The sequence below is a fragment of the Hypanus sabinus genome, assembly GCF_030144855.1.
Source record: "Hypanus sabinus isolate sHypSab1 chromosome X1 unlocalized genomic scaffold, sHypSab1.hap1 SUPER_X1_unloc_7, whole genome shotgun sequence".
Classification (NCBI taxonomy): Eukaryota; Metazoa; Chordata; class Chondrichthyes; order Myliobatiformes; family Dasyatidae; genus Hypanus; species Hypanus sabinus.
In genome coordinates, this window is record NW_026778976.1 from 915119 (window position 1) to 931047 (window position 15929).

The 15929-nt window shown below is 59.6% G+C and overlaps 1 protein-coding gene across 1 annotated transcript in view; it reads right to left on the reverse strand.

Annotated features, from left to right (window-relative positions):
* The window catches only part of LOC132385653 (keratin, type I cytoskeletal 17-like), a gene marked incomplete at its 5' end in the record, with an annotated part of 29726 nt that extends 14411 nt beyond the window's left edge, over positions 1 to 15315 (reverse strand). The window contains 3 exons of the mRNA XM_059957860.1: positions 7957 to 8120; positions 14802 to 15000; positions 15086 to 15315. Coding sequence (XP_059813843.1) covers positions 7957 to 8120; positions 14802 to 15000; positions 15086 to 15315 — 593 coding nt within the window. The remainder of the gene's footprint in view (positions 1 to 7956; positions 8121 to 14801; positions 15001 to 15085) is intronic.
* Positions 15316 to 15929: the final 614 nt, after the last annotated feature.

Here is a 15929-nt window from a genome sequence, read left to right on the forward strand (position 1 = left end):
TGGCTCGGTGGGAGATTGGATTCGACATTGGCTCAGTGGGAGATTGGATTCGACATTGGCTCGGGGGGAGATTGGATTCGACATTGGCTCGGTGGGAGATTGGATTCGACACTGGCTCAGGGGGAGATTGGATTCGACACTGGCTCGGTGGGAGATTGGATTCGACATTGGCTCAGTGGGAGATTGGATTCGACACTGGCTCAGGGGGTGATTGGATACGACATTGGCTCAGTGGGAGATTGGATTCGACATTGGCTCGGTGGGAGATTGGATTTGACACTGGCTCGGGGGGAGATTGGATTCGACATTGGCTCAGTGGGAGATTGGATTCGACACTGGCTAGGTGGGAGATTGGATTTGACACTGGCTCGGTGGGAGATTGGATTCGACACTGGCTAGGTGGGAGATTGGATTTGACACTGGCTCGGTGGGAGATTGGATTCGACACTGGCTCGGTGGGAGATTGGATTCGACACTGGCTCGGTGGCAGATTGGATTTGACACTGGCTCGGTGGGAGATTGGATTTGACACTGGCTCAGGGGGAGATTGGATTCGACACTGGCTCGGTGGCAGATTGGATTTGACACTGGCTCGGTGGGAGATTGGATTCGACACTGGCTCGGTGGGAGATTGGATTCGACACTGGCTCGGTGGGAGATTGGATTCGACACTGGCTCGGTGGGAGATTGGATTCGACACTGGCTCGGTGGGAGATTGGATTCGACACTGGCTCGGTGGGAGATTGGATTCGACATTGGCTCAGTGGGAGATTGGATTCGACACTGGCTCAGGGGGTGATTGGATTCGACACTGGCTCAGGGGGAGATTGGATTCGACATTGGCTCAGTGGGAGATTGGATTCGACATTGGCTCGGGGGGAGATTGGATTCGACATTGGCTCAGTGGGTGATTGGATACGACATTGGCTCAGTGGGAGATTGGATTCGACATTGGCTCGGTGGGAGATTGGATTTGACACTGGCTCGGGGGGAGATTGGATTCGACATTGGCTCAGTGGGAGATTGGATTCGACACTGGCTAGGTGGGAGATTGGATTTGACACTGGCTCGGTGGGAGATTGGATTCGACACTGGCTAGGTGGGAGATTGGATTTGACACTGGCTCGGTGGGAGATTGGATTTGACTGGCTCGGTGGGAGATTGGATTCGACACTGGCTCGGTGGCAGATTGGATTTGACACTGGCTCGGTGGGAGATTGGATTTGACACTGGCTCAGGGGGAGATTGGATTCGACTCTGGCTCAGGGGGAGATTGGATTCGACACTGGCTCAGGGGGTGATTGGATTAGACTGGCTCAGGGGGGGATTGGATTCGACACTGGCTCAGGGGGAGATTGGATTCGACGCTGGCTCAGGGGGAGATTGGATTCGACACTGGCTCAGGGGGAGATTGGATTCGACGCTGGCTCAGGGGGAGATTGGATTCGATACTGGCTCAGGGGGAGATTGGATTCGACACTGGCTCAGGGGGAGATTGGATTCGACATTGGCTCAGGGGGAGATTGGATTCGACACTGGCTCAGGGGGAGTTTGGATTCGACATTGGCTCAGGGAGAGATTGGATTCGACACTGGCTCGGTGGGAGATTGGATTCGACATTGGTTCAGGGGGAGATTGGATTCGACACTGGCTCAGGAGGAGATTGGATTTGACACTGGCTCAGGGGGAGATTGTATTCGACACTGGCTCGGTGGGAGATTGTATTCGACTGGCTCAGGGGGAGATTGGATTTGACACTGGCTCAGGGGGAGATTGGATTCGACATTGGCTCAGGGGGAGATTGGATTCGACACTGGCTCAGGGGGAGATTGGATTTGACACTGGCTCAGGGGGAGATTGGGTTCGACACTGGCTCAGGGGGAGATTGGATTTGACACTGGCTCAGGGGGAGATTGGGTTCGACACTGGCTCAGGGGGAGATTGGATTCGACACTGGCTCAGGGGGTGATTGGATTCGACACTGGCTCAGGGGGAGATTGGATTCGACACTGGCTCAGGGGGAGATTGGGTTCGACACTGGCTCAGGGGGAGATTGGATTCGACATTGGCTCAGTGGGAGATTGGATACGACATTGGCTCAGGGGGTGATTGGATTCGACACTGGCTCAGGGGGAGATTGGATTCGACACTGGCTCAGGGGGAGATTGGGTTCGACACTGGCTCAGGGGGAGATTGGATTCGACATTGGCTCGGTGGGAGATTGGATTTGACACTGGCTCGGGGGGAGATTGGATTCGACATTGGCTCAGTGGGAGATTGGATTCGACACTGGCTAGGTGGGAGATTGGATTTGACACTGGCTCGGGGGGAGATTGGATTCGACATTGGCTCAGTGGGAGATTGGGTTCGACACTGGCTCAGGGGGAGATTGGATTCGACACTGGCTCAGGGGGTGATTGGATTCGACACTGGCTCAGGGGGAGATTGGATTCGACACTGGCTCAGGGGGAGATTGGGTTCGACACTGGCTCAGGGGGAGATTGGATTCGACATTGGCTCAGTGGGAGATTGGATACGACATTGGCTCAGGGGGTGATTGGATTCGACACTGGCTCAGGGGGAGATTGGATTCGACACTGGCTCAGGGGGAGATTGGGTTCGACACTGGCTCAGGGGGAGATTGGATTCGACATTGGCTCGGTGGGAGATTGGATTTGACACTGGCTCGGGGGGAGATTGGATTCGACATTGGCTCAGTGGGAGATTGGATTCGACACTGGCTAGGTGGGAGATTGGATTTGACAGTGGCTCGGTGGGAGATTGGATTCGACACTGGCTAGGTGGGAGATTGGATTTGACACTGGCTCGGTGGGAGATTGGATTTGACACTGGCTCGGTGGGAGATTGGATTCGACACTGGCTCGGTGGCAGATTGGATTTGACACTGGCTCGGTGGGAGATTGGATTTGACACTGGCTCAGGGGGAGATTGGATTCGACTCTGGCTCAGGGGGAGATTGGATTCGACACTGGCTCAGGGGGTGATTGGATTAGACTGGCTCAGGGGGGGATTGGATTCGACACTGGCTCAGGGGGAGATTGGATTCGACGCTGGCTCAGGGGGAGATTGGATTCGACACTGGCTCAGGGGGAGATTGGATTCGACGCTGGCTCAGGGGGAGATTGGATTCGACGCTGGCTCAGGGGGAGATTGGATTCGATACTGGCTCAGGGGGAGATTGGATTCGACACTGGCTCAGGGGGAGATTGGATTCGACATTGGCTCAGGGGGAGATTGGATTCGACACTGGCTCAGGGGGAGTTTGGATTCGACATTGGCTCAGGGAGAGATTGGATTCGACACTGGCTCGGTGGGAGATTGGATTCGACATTGGTTCAGGGGGAGATTGGATTCGACACTGGCTCAGGAGGAGATTGGATTTGACACTGGCTCAGGGGGAGATTGTATTCGACACTGGCTCGGTGGGAGATTGTATTCGACTGGCTCAGGGGGAGATTGGATTTGACACTGGCTCAGGGGGAGATTGGATTCGACATTGGCTCAGGGGGAGATTGGATTCGACACTGGCTCAGGGGGAGATTGGATTTGACACTGGCTCAGGGGGAGATTGGGTTCGACACTGGCTCAGGGGGAGATTGGATTTGACACTGGCTCAGGGGGAGATTGGGTTCGACACTGGCTCAGGGGGAGATTGGATTCGACACTGGCTCAGGGGGAGATTGGATTCGACACTGGCTCAGGGGGAGATTGGATTCGACATTGGCTCGGGGGGAGATTGTATTCGACACTGGCTCAGGGGGAGATTGGATTCGACACTGGCTCAGGGGGAGATTGGATTTGACACTGGCTCAGGAGGAGATTGGATTTGACACTGGCTCAGGGGGAGATTGGATTCGACACTGGCTCAGGGGGAGATTGGATTCGACACTGGCTCACTGGGGGATTGGATTCGACACTGGCTCAGGGGGAGATTGGATTCGACACTGACTCAGTGGGAGATTGGATTCGACATTGGCTCAGTTCGAGATTGGATTCGACACTGGCTCAGGGGGAGATTGGATTCGACACTGGCTCAGGGGGAGATTGGATTCGACACTGGCTCAGGGGGAGATTGGATTCGACACTGGCTCAGGGGGAGATTGGATTCGACACTGGCTCACTGGGGGATTGGATTCGACACTGGCTCAGGGGGAGATTGGATTCGACACTGACAGTGGGAGATTGGATTCGACATTGGCTCAGTTCGAGACTGGATTCGACACTGGCTCAGGGGGAGATTGGATTCGACACTGGCTCAGGGGGAGATTGGATTCGACACTGGCTCAGGGGGAGATTGGATTCGACACTGGCTCAGGGGGAGATTGGATTCGACACTGGCTCAGGGGGAGATTGGATTCGACACTGGCTCAGGGGGAGATTGGATTCGACATTGGCTCAGGGGGAGATTGGATTCGACACTGGCTCGGTGGGAGATTGGATTCGACATTGGCTCGGTGGGAGATTGGATTTGACACTGGCTCAGGGGGAGATTGGATTCGACATTGGCTCGGTGGGAGATTGGATTCGACACTGGCTCAGGGGGAGATTGGATTCGACACTGGCTCGGTGGGAGATTGGATTCGACATTGGCTCAGTGGGAGATTGGATTCGACACTGGCTCAGGGGGTGATTGGATTCGACACTGGCTCAGGGGGAGATTGGATTCGACATTGGCTCAGTGGGAGATTGGATTCGACATTGGCTCGGGGGGAGATTGGATTCGACATTGGCTCAGTGGGAGATTGGATACGACATTGGCTCAGTGGGAGATTGGATTCGACATTGGCTCGGTGGGAGATTGGATTTGACACTGGCTCGGGGGGAGATTGGATTCGACATTGGCTCAGTGGGAGATTGGATTCGACACTGGCTAGGTGGGAGATTGGATTTGACACTGGCTCGGTGGGAGATTGGATTCGACACTGGCTAGGTGGGAGATTGGATTTGACACTGGCTCGGTGGGAGATTGGATTTGACACTGGCTCGGTGGGAGATTGGATTCGACACTGGCTCGGTGGCAGATTGGATTTGACACTGGCTCGGTGGGAGATTGGATTTGACACTGGCTCAGGGGGAGATTGGATTCGACACTGGCTCGGTGGCAGATTGGATTTGACACTGGCTCGGTGGGAGATTGGATTCGACACTGGCTCGGTGGGAGATTGGATTCGACACTGGCTCGGTGGGAGATTGGATTCGACACTGGCTCGGTGGGAGATTGGATTCGACACTGGCTCGGTGGGAGATTGGATTCGACACTGGCTCGGTGGGAGATTGGATTCGACACTGGCTCGGGGGGAGATTGGATTCGACACTGGCTCACGGGGAGATTGGATTCGACACTGGCTCAGTGGGAGATTGGATTCGACACTGGCTCAGGGGGTGATTGGATTCAACACTGGCTCAGGGGGAGATTGGATTCGATACTGGCTCAGGGGGAGATTGGATTCGACACTGGCTCAGGGGGAGATTGGATTCGTCACTGGCTCAGGGGGAGATTGGATTCGACGCTGGCTCAGGAGGAGATTGTATTCGACACTGGCTCAGGAGGAGATTGTATTCGACACCGGCTCAGGGGGAGATTGGATTCGACACTGGCTCAGGGGGGGATTGGATTCGACACTGGCTCAGGGGGAGATTGGATTCGACTCTGGCTCAGGGGGAGATTGGATTCGACACTGGCTCAGGGGGTGATTGGATTAGACTGGCTCAGGGGGGGATTGGATTCGACACTGGCTCAGGGGGAGATTGGATTCGACGCTGGCTCAGGGGGGGATTGGATTCGACACTGGCTCAGGGGGAGATTGGATTCGACGCTGGCTCAGGGGGAGATTGGATTCGATACTGGCTCAGGGGGAGATTGGATTCAACACTGGCTCAGGGGGAGATTGGATTCGACATTGGCTCAGGGGGAGATTGGATTCGACACTGGCTCAGGGGGAGTTTGGATTCGACATTGGCTCAGGGAGAGATTGGATTCGACACTGGCTCGGTGGGAGATTGGATTCGACATTGGTTCAGGGGGAGATTGGATTCGACACTGGCTCAGGAGGAGATTGGATTTGACACTGGCTCAGGGGGAGATTGTATTCGACACTGGCTCGGTGGGAGATTGTATTCGACTGGCTCAGGGGGAGATTGGATTTGACACTGGCTCAGGGGGAGATTGGATTCGACATTGGCTCAGGGGGAGATTGGATTCGACACTGGCTCAGGGGGAGATTGGATTTGACACTGGCTCAGGGGGAGATTGGGTTCGACACTGGCTCAGGGGGAGATTGGATTCGACACTGGCTCGGTGAGAGATTGGATTCGATACTGGCTCGGTGGGAGATTGGATTCGACATTGGCTCAGTGGGAGATTGGATTCGACGCTGGCTCGGGGGGAGATTGGATTCGACATTGGCTCAGTGGGAGATTGGATTCGACATTGGCTCGGGGGGGAGATTGGATTCGACGCTGGCTCAGGGGGAGATTGGATTCGACGCTGGCTCGGTGGGAGATTGGATTCGACACTGGCTCAGGGGGAGATTGGATTTGACACTGGCTCAGGGGGAGATTGGATTCGACACTGGCTCGGTGGGAGATTGGATTTGACACTGGCTCAGGGGGAGATTGGATTCGACACTGGCTCGGTGAGAGATTGGATTCGATACTGGCTCGGTGGGAGATTGGATTCGACATTGGCTCAGTGGGAGATTGGATTTGACTCTTTCTCCGTGGGAGATTGGATTTGACTCTTTCTCCGTGGGAGATTGGATTCGACACTGGCTCGGTGGGAGATTGGATTTGACACTGGCTCGGGGGGAGATTGGATTCGACACTGGCTCGGTGAGAGATTGGATTCGATACTGGCTCGGTGGGAGATTGGATTCGACATTGGCTCAGTGGGAGATTGGATTTGACTCTTTCTCCGTGGGAGATTGGATTTGACTCTTTCTCCGTGGGAGATTGGATTCGACACTGGCTCGGTGGGAGATTGGATTCGTCATTGGCTCGGTGGAACGTTGGACTCTGTGGGAGAGCCACAGAAAGGCAGTTGATGTTTGCTTCTCTGATGACAGGGCTGTATCGGGTGGTGTCCCGGAGGGATTGGTGCCGTGTCCATTGTCGTTTTGTCATCTGTATCAACAGATCTGGATGATAACGGGGCAAGCTGAATCAGCAACTTCGCGGATGATACCAAGACCGGAGGCGATACGGACAGCGAGGACGATTTTGGGCCAGCTGGAAAAATGGCAGACGGAATTTAATCCAGACAACTGCAAGGTGTGGCACTTTGGGAGGGCGGGGCACGGATTTGCACAGGAGTGCTGTTGAACAGAAGTATCTGTAATTCTTTGAAAGTGGTGTCACGGATACGTAGGGTCATAAAAACAGATTTGGGCCTTCATAAATCAGAGTACGGAGCGCAGAAATTGGGATGTTTTACTGCAGTTCCACAGGCATTCGTGAGGACGAATTTGGAGTACTGCGCACAGTTCTGGTCATTGACCTCCAGGAAAGATCTGAATAAAATTGAAAGAGCGCAGAGAAAATTTACAAGGACGTTGGGTAAGGTGGAATAGATTACTGCCTGGAGCACAGTAGAACGAGGGGAGATTTGATAGGGTCATGAGGGGTACGGGTAGGGTAAACGACAGCAGGCTTTCTGTTCTTAACCGAGATTGGGTGACACTAAAAGTAGAGGTCACGGGTTGAGGGTGAAAGTTGAAGTGTTTAAGGAGAACACGAACTTGTTTTTCCACGGTGTGAGTGTGGAACGAGCTGCCAGAGGAAGTGGTGGATACGGGTTAAACTTCAACGCTCAGGAGAAGTCGGGGTGGGTACGTGGATGAGAAGGGTGTGCAGACCCGCAGTCGACGGGGCCGAAGGGCCGGTTTCTGTTCCGCGGTGCTCTGCGACGGGGGGGTGAAAAACCTCGCGGCCACTCACCACGCTCAGCAGCGTCTGGAGGTCGATCTCCACCGTCTGCAGCTTGCGCCTGTTCTCGCTCAGCTGGTCCTTCTCGGTCCCCAGCCTCTGGGAGCTGGTCGCCACGGACTGCTGGACAGTGGACGACTGCGGAGAAACGGACAGTGCAGGCATGACAATAAAAACTACACAGGACAATGAGGCAGTGTGGGTGATAGGTCACTGGTCAATGTAAATTGGCCTAGTGTTAGATAGGTAGGCTGTGGGATGTCAAGGCGCGTTGCCCTGTTCTGCACTTAATAATTAATAAATATCTGCTCCCCCATTCCATCGTAGCTGATTTACTATCCCTCTCAACCTCCATTCTCCTGCCTTCGCCACGTAACTTTTGACATCCTGACTAATCAAGAACTTCCGCTTTAAATACACCAAGGAAGGTGACCAGGTGAGGGGGAAGGTGGGTGGGTGGGGGAGGGGGAGGAAGACAAGGTGACAGGTGAGACCAGGTGAGGGGGAAGGTGGGTGGGTGGGGGAGGGGAGGAGGACAAGGTGACAGGTGAGACCAGGTGAGGGGGAAGGTGGGTGGGTGGGGGAGGGGAGGAGGACAAGGTGACAGGTGAGACCAGGTGAGGGGGAAGGTGGGTAGGTGGGGGAGGGGAGGAAGACAAGGGTGACAGGTGAGACCAGGTGAGGGGGAAGGTGGGTGGGTGGGGGGAGGGGAGGAGGACAAGGTGACAGGTGAGACCAGGTGAGGGGGAAGGTGGGTGGGTGGGGGAGGGGGAGGTGGACAAGGTGACAGGTGAGACCAGGTGAGGGGGAAGGTGGGTGGGTGGGGGAGGGGAGGAGGACGAGGTGACAGGTGAGACCAGGTGAGGGGGAAGGTGGGTGGGGGACGAGGACAAGGTGACAGGTGAGACCAGGTGAGGGGAAGGTGGGCGGGTGGGGGAGGGGAGGAGGACGAGGTGACAGGTGAGACCAGGTGAGGGGGAAGGTGGGTGGGTGGGGGAGGGGGAGGAAGACAAGGTGACAGTTGAGACCAGGTGAGGGGGAAGGTGGGTGGGTGGGGGTGGGGGACGAGGACAAGGTGACAGGTGAGACCAGGTGAGGGGGAAGGTGGGTGGGGCAGGGGGAGGAGGACAAGCTGACAGGTGAGACCAGGTGAGGGGGAAGGTGGGTGGGTGGGGAGGGGGAGGACAAGGTGACAGGTGAGACCAGGTGAGGGGGAAGGTGGGTGGGTGGGGGAGAGGGAGGAGGACAAGCTGACAGGTGAGACCAGGTGAGGGAGAAGGTGGGTGGGGGGAGGGGGAGGAGGACAAGGTGACAGGTGAGACCAGGTGAGGGGAAGGTGGGTGGGTGGGGGAGAGGGAGGAGGACAGGGTGACAGGTGAGACCAGGTGAGGGGGAAGGTGGGTGGGTGGGGGAGGGGGAGGAGGACAGGGTGACAGGTGAGACCAGGTGAGGGGAAGGTGGGTGGGTGGGGGAGGGGGAGGAGGACAAGCTGACAGATGAGACCAGGTGGGGGAAGGTGGGTGGGTGGGGGAGGGGGAGGAGGACAAGCTGACAGGTGAGACCAGGTGAGGGGAAGGTGGGTAGGTGGGGGAGGGGGAGGAGGACAAGGTGACAGGTGAGGCCAGGTGAGGGGGAAGGTGGGGTGGGTGGGGGGAGGGGAGGAGGACAAGATGACAGGTGAGACCAGGTGAGGGGGGAAGGTGGGTAGGTGGGGGAGGGGAGGAAGACAAGGTGACAGGTGAGACCAGGTGAGGGGGAAGGTGGGTGGGTGGGGGAGGGGAGGAGGACAAGGTGACAGGTGAGACCAGGTGAGGGGGAAGGTGGGTGGGTGGGGGGAGGGGGAGGTGGACAAGGTGACAGGTGAGACCAGGTGAGGGGGGAAGGTGGGTGGGTGGGGGAGGGGGAGGAGGACAAGCTGACAGGTGAGACCAGGTGAGGGGGAAGGTGGGTGGGTGGGGGAGGGGGAGGAGGACAAGGTGACAGGTGAGTCCAGGTGAGGGGGAAGGTGGGTGGGTGGGGGACGAGGACAAGGTGACAGGTGAGACCAGGTGAGGGGAAGGTGGGGCGGGTGGGGGAGGGGAGGAGGACAAGGTGACAGGTGAGACCAGGTGAGGGGGAAGGTGGGTGGGTGGGTGGGGGACGAGGACAAGGTGACAGGTGAGACCAGGTGAGGGGAAGGTGGGGCGGGTGGGGGAGGGGAGGAGGACGAGGTGACAGGTGAGACCAGGTGAGGGGGAAGGTGGGTGGGTGGGGGAGGGGGAGGAAGACAAGGTGACAGTTGAGACCAGGTGAGGGGGAAGGTGGGTGGGTGGGGGTGGGGGACGAGGACAAGGTGACAGGTGAGACCAGGTGAGGGGAAGGTGGGTGGGTGGGGGAGGGGGAGGAGGACAAGGTGACAGGTGAGACCAGGTGAGGGGGAAGGTGGGTAGGTGGGGGAGGGGAGGAAGACAAGGTGACAGGTGAGACCAGGTGAGGGGGAAGGTGGGTGGGTGGGGGAGGGGGAGGAGGACAAGGTGACAGGTGAGACCAGGTGAGGGGGAAGGTGGGTGGGTGGGGGAGGGGGAGGTGGACAAGGTGACAGGTGAGACCAGGTGAGGGGGAAGGTGGGTGGGTGGGGGAGGGGGAGGAGGACAAGCTGACAGGTCAGACCAGGTGAGGGGGAAGGTGGGTGGGTGGGGGAGGGGGAGGAGGACAAGGTGACAGGTGAGTCCAGGTGAGGGGGAAGGTGGGTGGTGGGGGACGAGGACAAGGTGACAGGTGAGACCAGGTGAGGGGAAGGTGGGCGGGTGGGGGAGGGGAGGAGGACAAGCTGACAGGTGAGACCAGGTGAGGGGGAAGGTGGGTGGGTGGGGGAGGGGGAGGAAGACAAGGTGACAGTTGAGACCAGGTGAGGGGGAAGGTGGGTGGGTGGGGGTGGGGGGACGAGGACAAGGTGACAGGTGAGACCAGGTGAGGGGGAAGGTGGGTGGGGCAGGGGGAGGAGGACAAGCTGACAGCTGAGACCAGGTGAGGGGGAAGGTGGGTGGGTGGGGAGGGGGAGGACAAGGTGACAGGTGAGACCAGGTGAGGGGGAAGGTGGGTGGGTGGGGGGAGAGGGAGGAGGACAAGCTGACAGGTGAGACCAGGTGAGGGAGAAGGTGGGTGGGGGGAGGGGGAGGAGGACAAGGTGACAGGTGAGACCAGGTGAGGGGAAGGTGGGTGGGTGGGGGAGAGGGAGGAGGACAGGGTGACAGGTGAGACCAGGTGAGGGGGAAGGTGGGTGGGTGGGGGAGGGGGAGGAGGACAGGGTGACAGGTGAGACCAGGTGAGGGGAAGGTGGGTGGGTGGGGGAGGGGGAGGAGGACAAGCTGACAGATGAGACCAGGTGGGGGGGAAGGTGGGTGGGTGGGGGAGGGGGAGGAGGACAAGCTGACAGGTGAGACCAGGTGAGGGGAAGGTGGGTAGGTGGGGGGAGGGGGAGGAGGACAAGGTGACAGGTGAGGCCAGGTGAGGGGGAAGGTGGGTGGGTGGGGGGGAGGGGAGGAGGACAAGATGACAGGTGAGACCAGGTGAGGGGGAAGGTGGGTAGGTGGGGGAGGGGAGGAAGACAAGGTGACAGGTGAGACCAGGTGAGGGGGAAGGTGGGTGGGTGGGGGAGGGGAGGAGGACAAGGTGACAGGTGAGACCAGGTGAGGGGGAAGGTGGGTGGGTGGGGGAGGGGGAGGTGGACAAGGTGACAGGTGAGACCAGGTGAGGGGGAAGGTGGGTGGGTGGGGGAGGGGGAGGAGGACAAGCTGACAGGTGAGACCAGGTGAGGGGGAAGGTGGGTGGGTGGGGGAGGGGGAGGAGGACAAGGTGACAGGTGAGTCCAGGTGAGGGGGAAGGTGGGTGGGTGGGGGACGAGGACAAGGTGACAGGTGAGACCAGGTGAGGGGAAGGTGGGCGGGTGGGGGAGGGGAGGAGGACAAGGTGACAGGTGAGACCAGGTGAGGGGGAAGGTGGGTGGGTGGGTGGGGGACGAGGACAAGGTGACAGGTGAGACCAGGTGAGGGGAAGGTGGGCGGGTGGGGGAGGGGAGGAGGACGAGGTGACAGGTGAGACCAGGTGAGGGGGAAGGTGGGTGGGTGGGGGAGGGGGAGGAAGACAAGGTGACAGTTGAGACCAGGTGAGGGGGAAGGTGGGTGGGTGGGGGTGGGGGACGAGGACAAGGTGACAGGTGAGACCAGGTGAGGGGAAGGTGGGTGGGTGGGGGAGGGGGAGGAGGACAAGGTGACAGGTGAGACCAGGTGAGGGGGAAGGTGGGTAGGTGGGGGAGGGGAGGAAGACAAGGTGACAGGTGAGACCAGGTGAGGGGGAAGGTGGGTGGGTGGGGGAGGGGAGGAGGACAAGGTGACAGGTGAGACCAGGTGAGGGGGAAGGTGGGTGGGTGGGGGAGGGGGAGGTGGACAAGGTGACAGGTGAGACCAGGTGAGGGGGAAGGTGGGTGGGTGGGGGAGGGGGAGGAGGACAAGCTGACAGGTCAGACCAGGTGAGGGGGAAGGTGGGTGGGTGGGGGAGGGGGAGGAGGACAAGGTGACAGGTGAGTCCAGGTGAGGGGGAAGGTGGGTGGGTGGGGGACGAGGACAAGGTGACAGGTGAGACCAGGTGAGGGGAAGGTGGGCGGGTGGGGGAGGGGAGGAGGACAAGGTGACAGGTGAGACCAGGTGAGGGGGAAGGTGGGTGGGTGGGTGGGGGACGAGGACAAGGTGACAGGGGAAGGTGGGCGGGTGGGGGAGGGGAGGAGGACGAGGTGACAGGTGAGACCAGGTGAGGGGGAAGGTGGGTGGGTGGGGGAGGGGGAGGAAGACAAGGTGACAGTTGAGACCAGGTGAGGGGGAAGGTGGGTGGGTGGGGGTGGGGGACGAGGACAAGGTGACAGGTGAGACCAGGTGAGGGGAAGGTGGGTGGTGGGGGAGGGGAGGAGGACAAGGTGACAGGTGAGACCAGGTGAGGGGGAAGGTGGGTGGGTGGGGGAGGGGGAGGAGGACAAGCTGACAGATGAGACCAGGTGGGGGGAAGGTGGGTGGGTGGGGGAGGGGGAGGAGGACAAGGTGACAGGTGAGACCAGGTGAGGGGGAAGGTGGGTGGGTGGGGGACGAGGACAAGGTGACAGGTGAGACCAGGTGAGGGGAAGGTGGGTGGGTGGGGGAGGGGGAGGAGGACAAGGTGACAGGTGAGACCAGGTGAGGGGGAAGGTGGGTGGGTGGGGGAGGGGGACAAGGTGACAGGTGAGACCAGGTGAGGGGAAGGTGGGTGGGTGGGAGAGGGGGAGGAGGACAAGGTGACAGGTGGGACCAGGTGAGGGGGAAGGTGGGTGGGTGGGGGAGTGGGAGGAGGACAAGCTGACAGGTGAGACCAGGTGAGGGGGAAGGTGGGTGGGTGGGGGAGGGGGAGGAGGACAAGGTGACAGGTGAGACCAGGTGAGGGGGAAGGTGAGTGGGTGGGGGAGGGGGAGGAGGACAAGGTGACAGGTGAGACCAGGTGAGGGGGAAGGTGGGTGGGTGGGGAGGGGGAGGAGGACAATGTGACAGGTGAGACCAGGTGAGGGGGGTGGGTGGGTGGGGGAGGGGGAGGAGGACAAGGTGACAGGTGAGACCAGGTGAGGGGGAAGGTGGGTAGGGGAGGGGGAGGAGGACAAGGTGACAGGTGAGACCAGGTGAGGGGGAAGGTGGGTGGGTAGGGGAGGGGGAGGAGGACAAGGTGACAGGTGAGACCAGGTGAGGGGGAAGGTGGGTGGGTAGGGGAGGGGGAGGAGGACAAGGTGACAGGTGAGACCAGGTGAGGGGGAAGGTGGGTGGGTAGGGGAGGGGGAGGAGGACAAGGTGACAGGTGAGACCAGGTGAGGGGGAAGGTGGGTGGGTGGGGGAGGGGGAGGAGGACAAGGTGACAGGTGAGACCAGGTGAGGGGGAAGGTGGGTGGGTGGGGGAGGGGGAGGAGGACAAGGTGACAGGTGAGACCAGGTGAGGGGGAAGGTGGGTGGGTGGGGAGGGGGAGGACAAGGTGACAGGTGAGACCAGGTGAGGGGGAAGGTGGGTGGGTGGGGGAGGGGGAGGAGGACAAGGTGACAGGTGAGACCAGGTGAGGGGGAAGGTGGGTGGGTGGGGGAGGGGGAGGAGGACAAGGTGACAGGTGAGACCATGTGAGGGGGAAGGTGGGTGGGTGGGGGAGGGGGAGGAGGACAAGGTGACAGGTGAGACCAGGTGAGGGGGAAGGTGGGTGGGTGGGGGAGGGGGAGGAGGACAAGGTGACAGGTGAGACCAGGTGAGGGGGAAGGTGGGTGTGTGGGGAGGGGGGAGGACAAGGTGACAGGTGAGACCAGGTGAGGGGGAAGGTGGGTGGGTGGGGGAGGGGGAGGAGGAGAAGGTGTCAGGTGAGACCAGGTGAGGGGGAAGGTGGGTGGGTGGGGGAGGGGGAGGAGGACATGGTGACAGGTGAGACCAGGTGAGGGGGAAGGTGGGTGGGCGGGGGAAGCGGGGTTGAAGTAAGAATCTGGGAGGTGATTGGTGGAAAAGCTATAAGGCTGAGGAAGAAGGAATCTGATAGGAGAGGAGAGTGGACCATGGGAGAAGGGGAGGTTGGTGGAATCCAGAGATTTTTACTCGTGTAAGGGGATCTCCAGGTGTTGGAAATCTGGAGTAGCCGACACAGAAAATGCTGGAGGGCCTCAGCAGTTATCCATGGCGTTGACTTTTCAGGCCAAGGCCATTCTTCAGGGCTCGGTATTCATTTTGGTTGCCGTGAGGCGGGGTGGGTGGGGGGGGTGCGGTGTAGGGAAGCAGGAGAACGGGCCAGCCCAGTAGCGTCACGATAATCCCAAATTCCACCCGGGCGGAATTACCTTCCCGCCCATTGACACTGTACGGTCTGGGGATCGCAACCACTGGCCGGGTGGAAGGGAACGCCGCGTTGGAAAGTCGCAGCAACCTCGACGGGTCGAGCGGCCTAATCCCGCTGTGGTCTGATTTGGCGGCGCGGTTGGTGCTGCCGTCTCGCAGCGCCCGGGGATACCGACCGGGGTTCGATTCCTGCCCCCGCCTCTTAAGGGGTTCGCGAGTACGCGGGATTCCGATGGTCCGAGGTCGCCCGGGCGTCGAGCAACGTCACCCCCGGGGTGCCCAGTACCACGCGCTCACACTGGACCTTTCCCTCAAAGAGGGGAGAGCGCCCGCCTCCCTCTCCCTCCCGCCTACCTGCTCCTTGAAACCAGGCCTCCGCCTCCTTCTGGTTCTTGGCGGCCATTAGCTCGTACTTCTCCCTCATTTCGTCCAGGACCTTGGTCAGGTCCGTTCCCGGCCGGAGTCCACGTCCACCGTCACGGTGCCCCGCAGCTGGCTGCGCAGAGATTTCAGCTCCTGACGGAGAGGGGAGACGGATATTCAGAGTGATCACCCTCGATTCTACGGATACCCTAGGGAGCAATCTAACTGGGTACCGCCCCCCCCCGCCCCACGCTGGCCTGACGATCACCTACCTGCCCCTGGGTCCCCCCCTCCCGGTCCCACTCTCCTCTCCTGTCAGATTCCCTCTCCTCCAGCCCTTTGCCTTTCCCACCCATCACTTCGTAGTTCATTCCCCCCCCCACCCACCTAGCTTCACCTATCACCTTCTAGTTTAATTTCCACCCCCCCACCCCCGCTCTTCAGTTCCCCACTCTCACCTCTTCTCACTCACCTACCACCTCTGCCTTGGGTCTCCTCCTCCTTCCCTCCTCTCCTATCAGATTCCTTCCCCTCCAGCGCACCTGGCTTCCCTTGTCTCCCTCTCACCCGCCACCCCCCCCCCAGCATTTTTTACTTTGGCGCCTTCCCCCTCCTTTCCCAGTCCCGAAGAGGGGTCTCGGCCCAAAACATTGACTGTCCGCTTATTCCCGTCGGTACTGGCTGACCTGCCGAGATCCTCTGGCATTACCCTCCAGCTGGTCCTCTTACCCCTCCACACGCACCCTCACATTCAGACATCTTCCCCC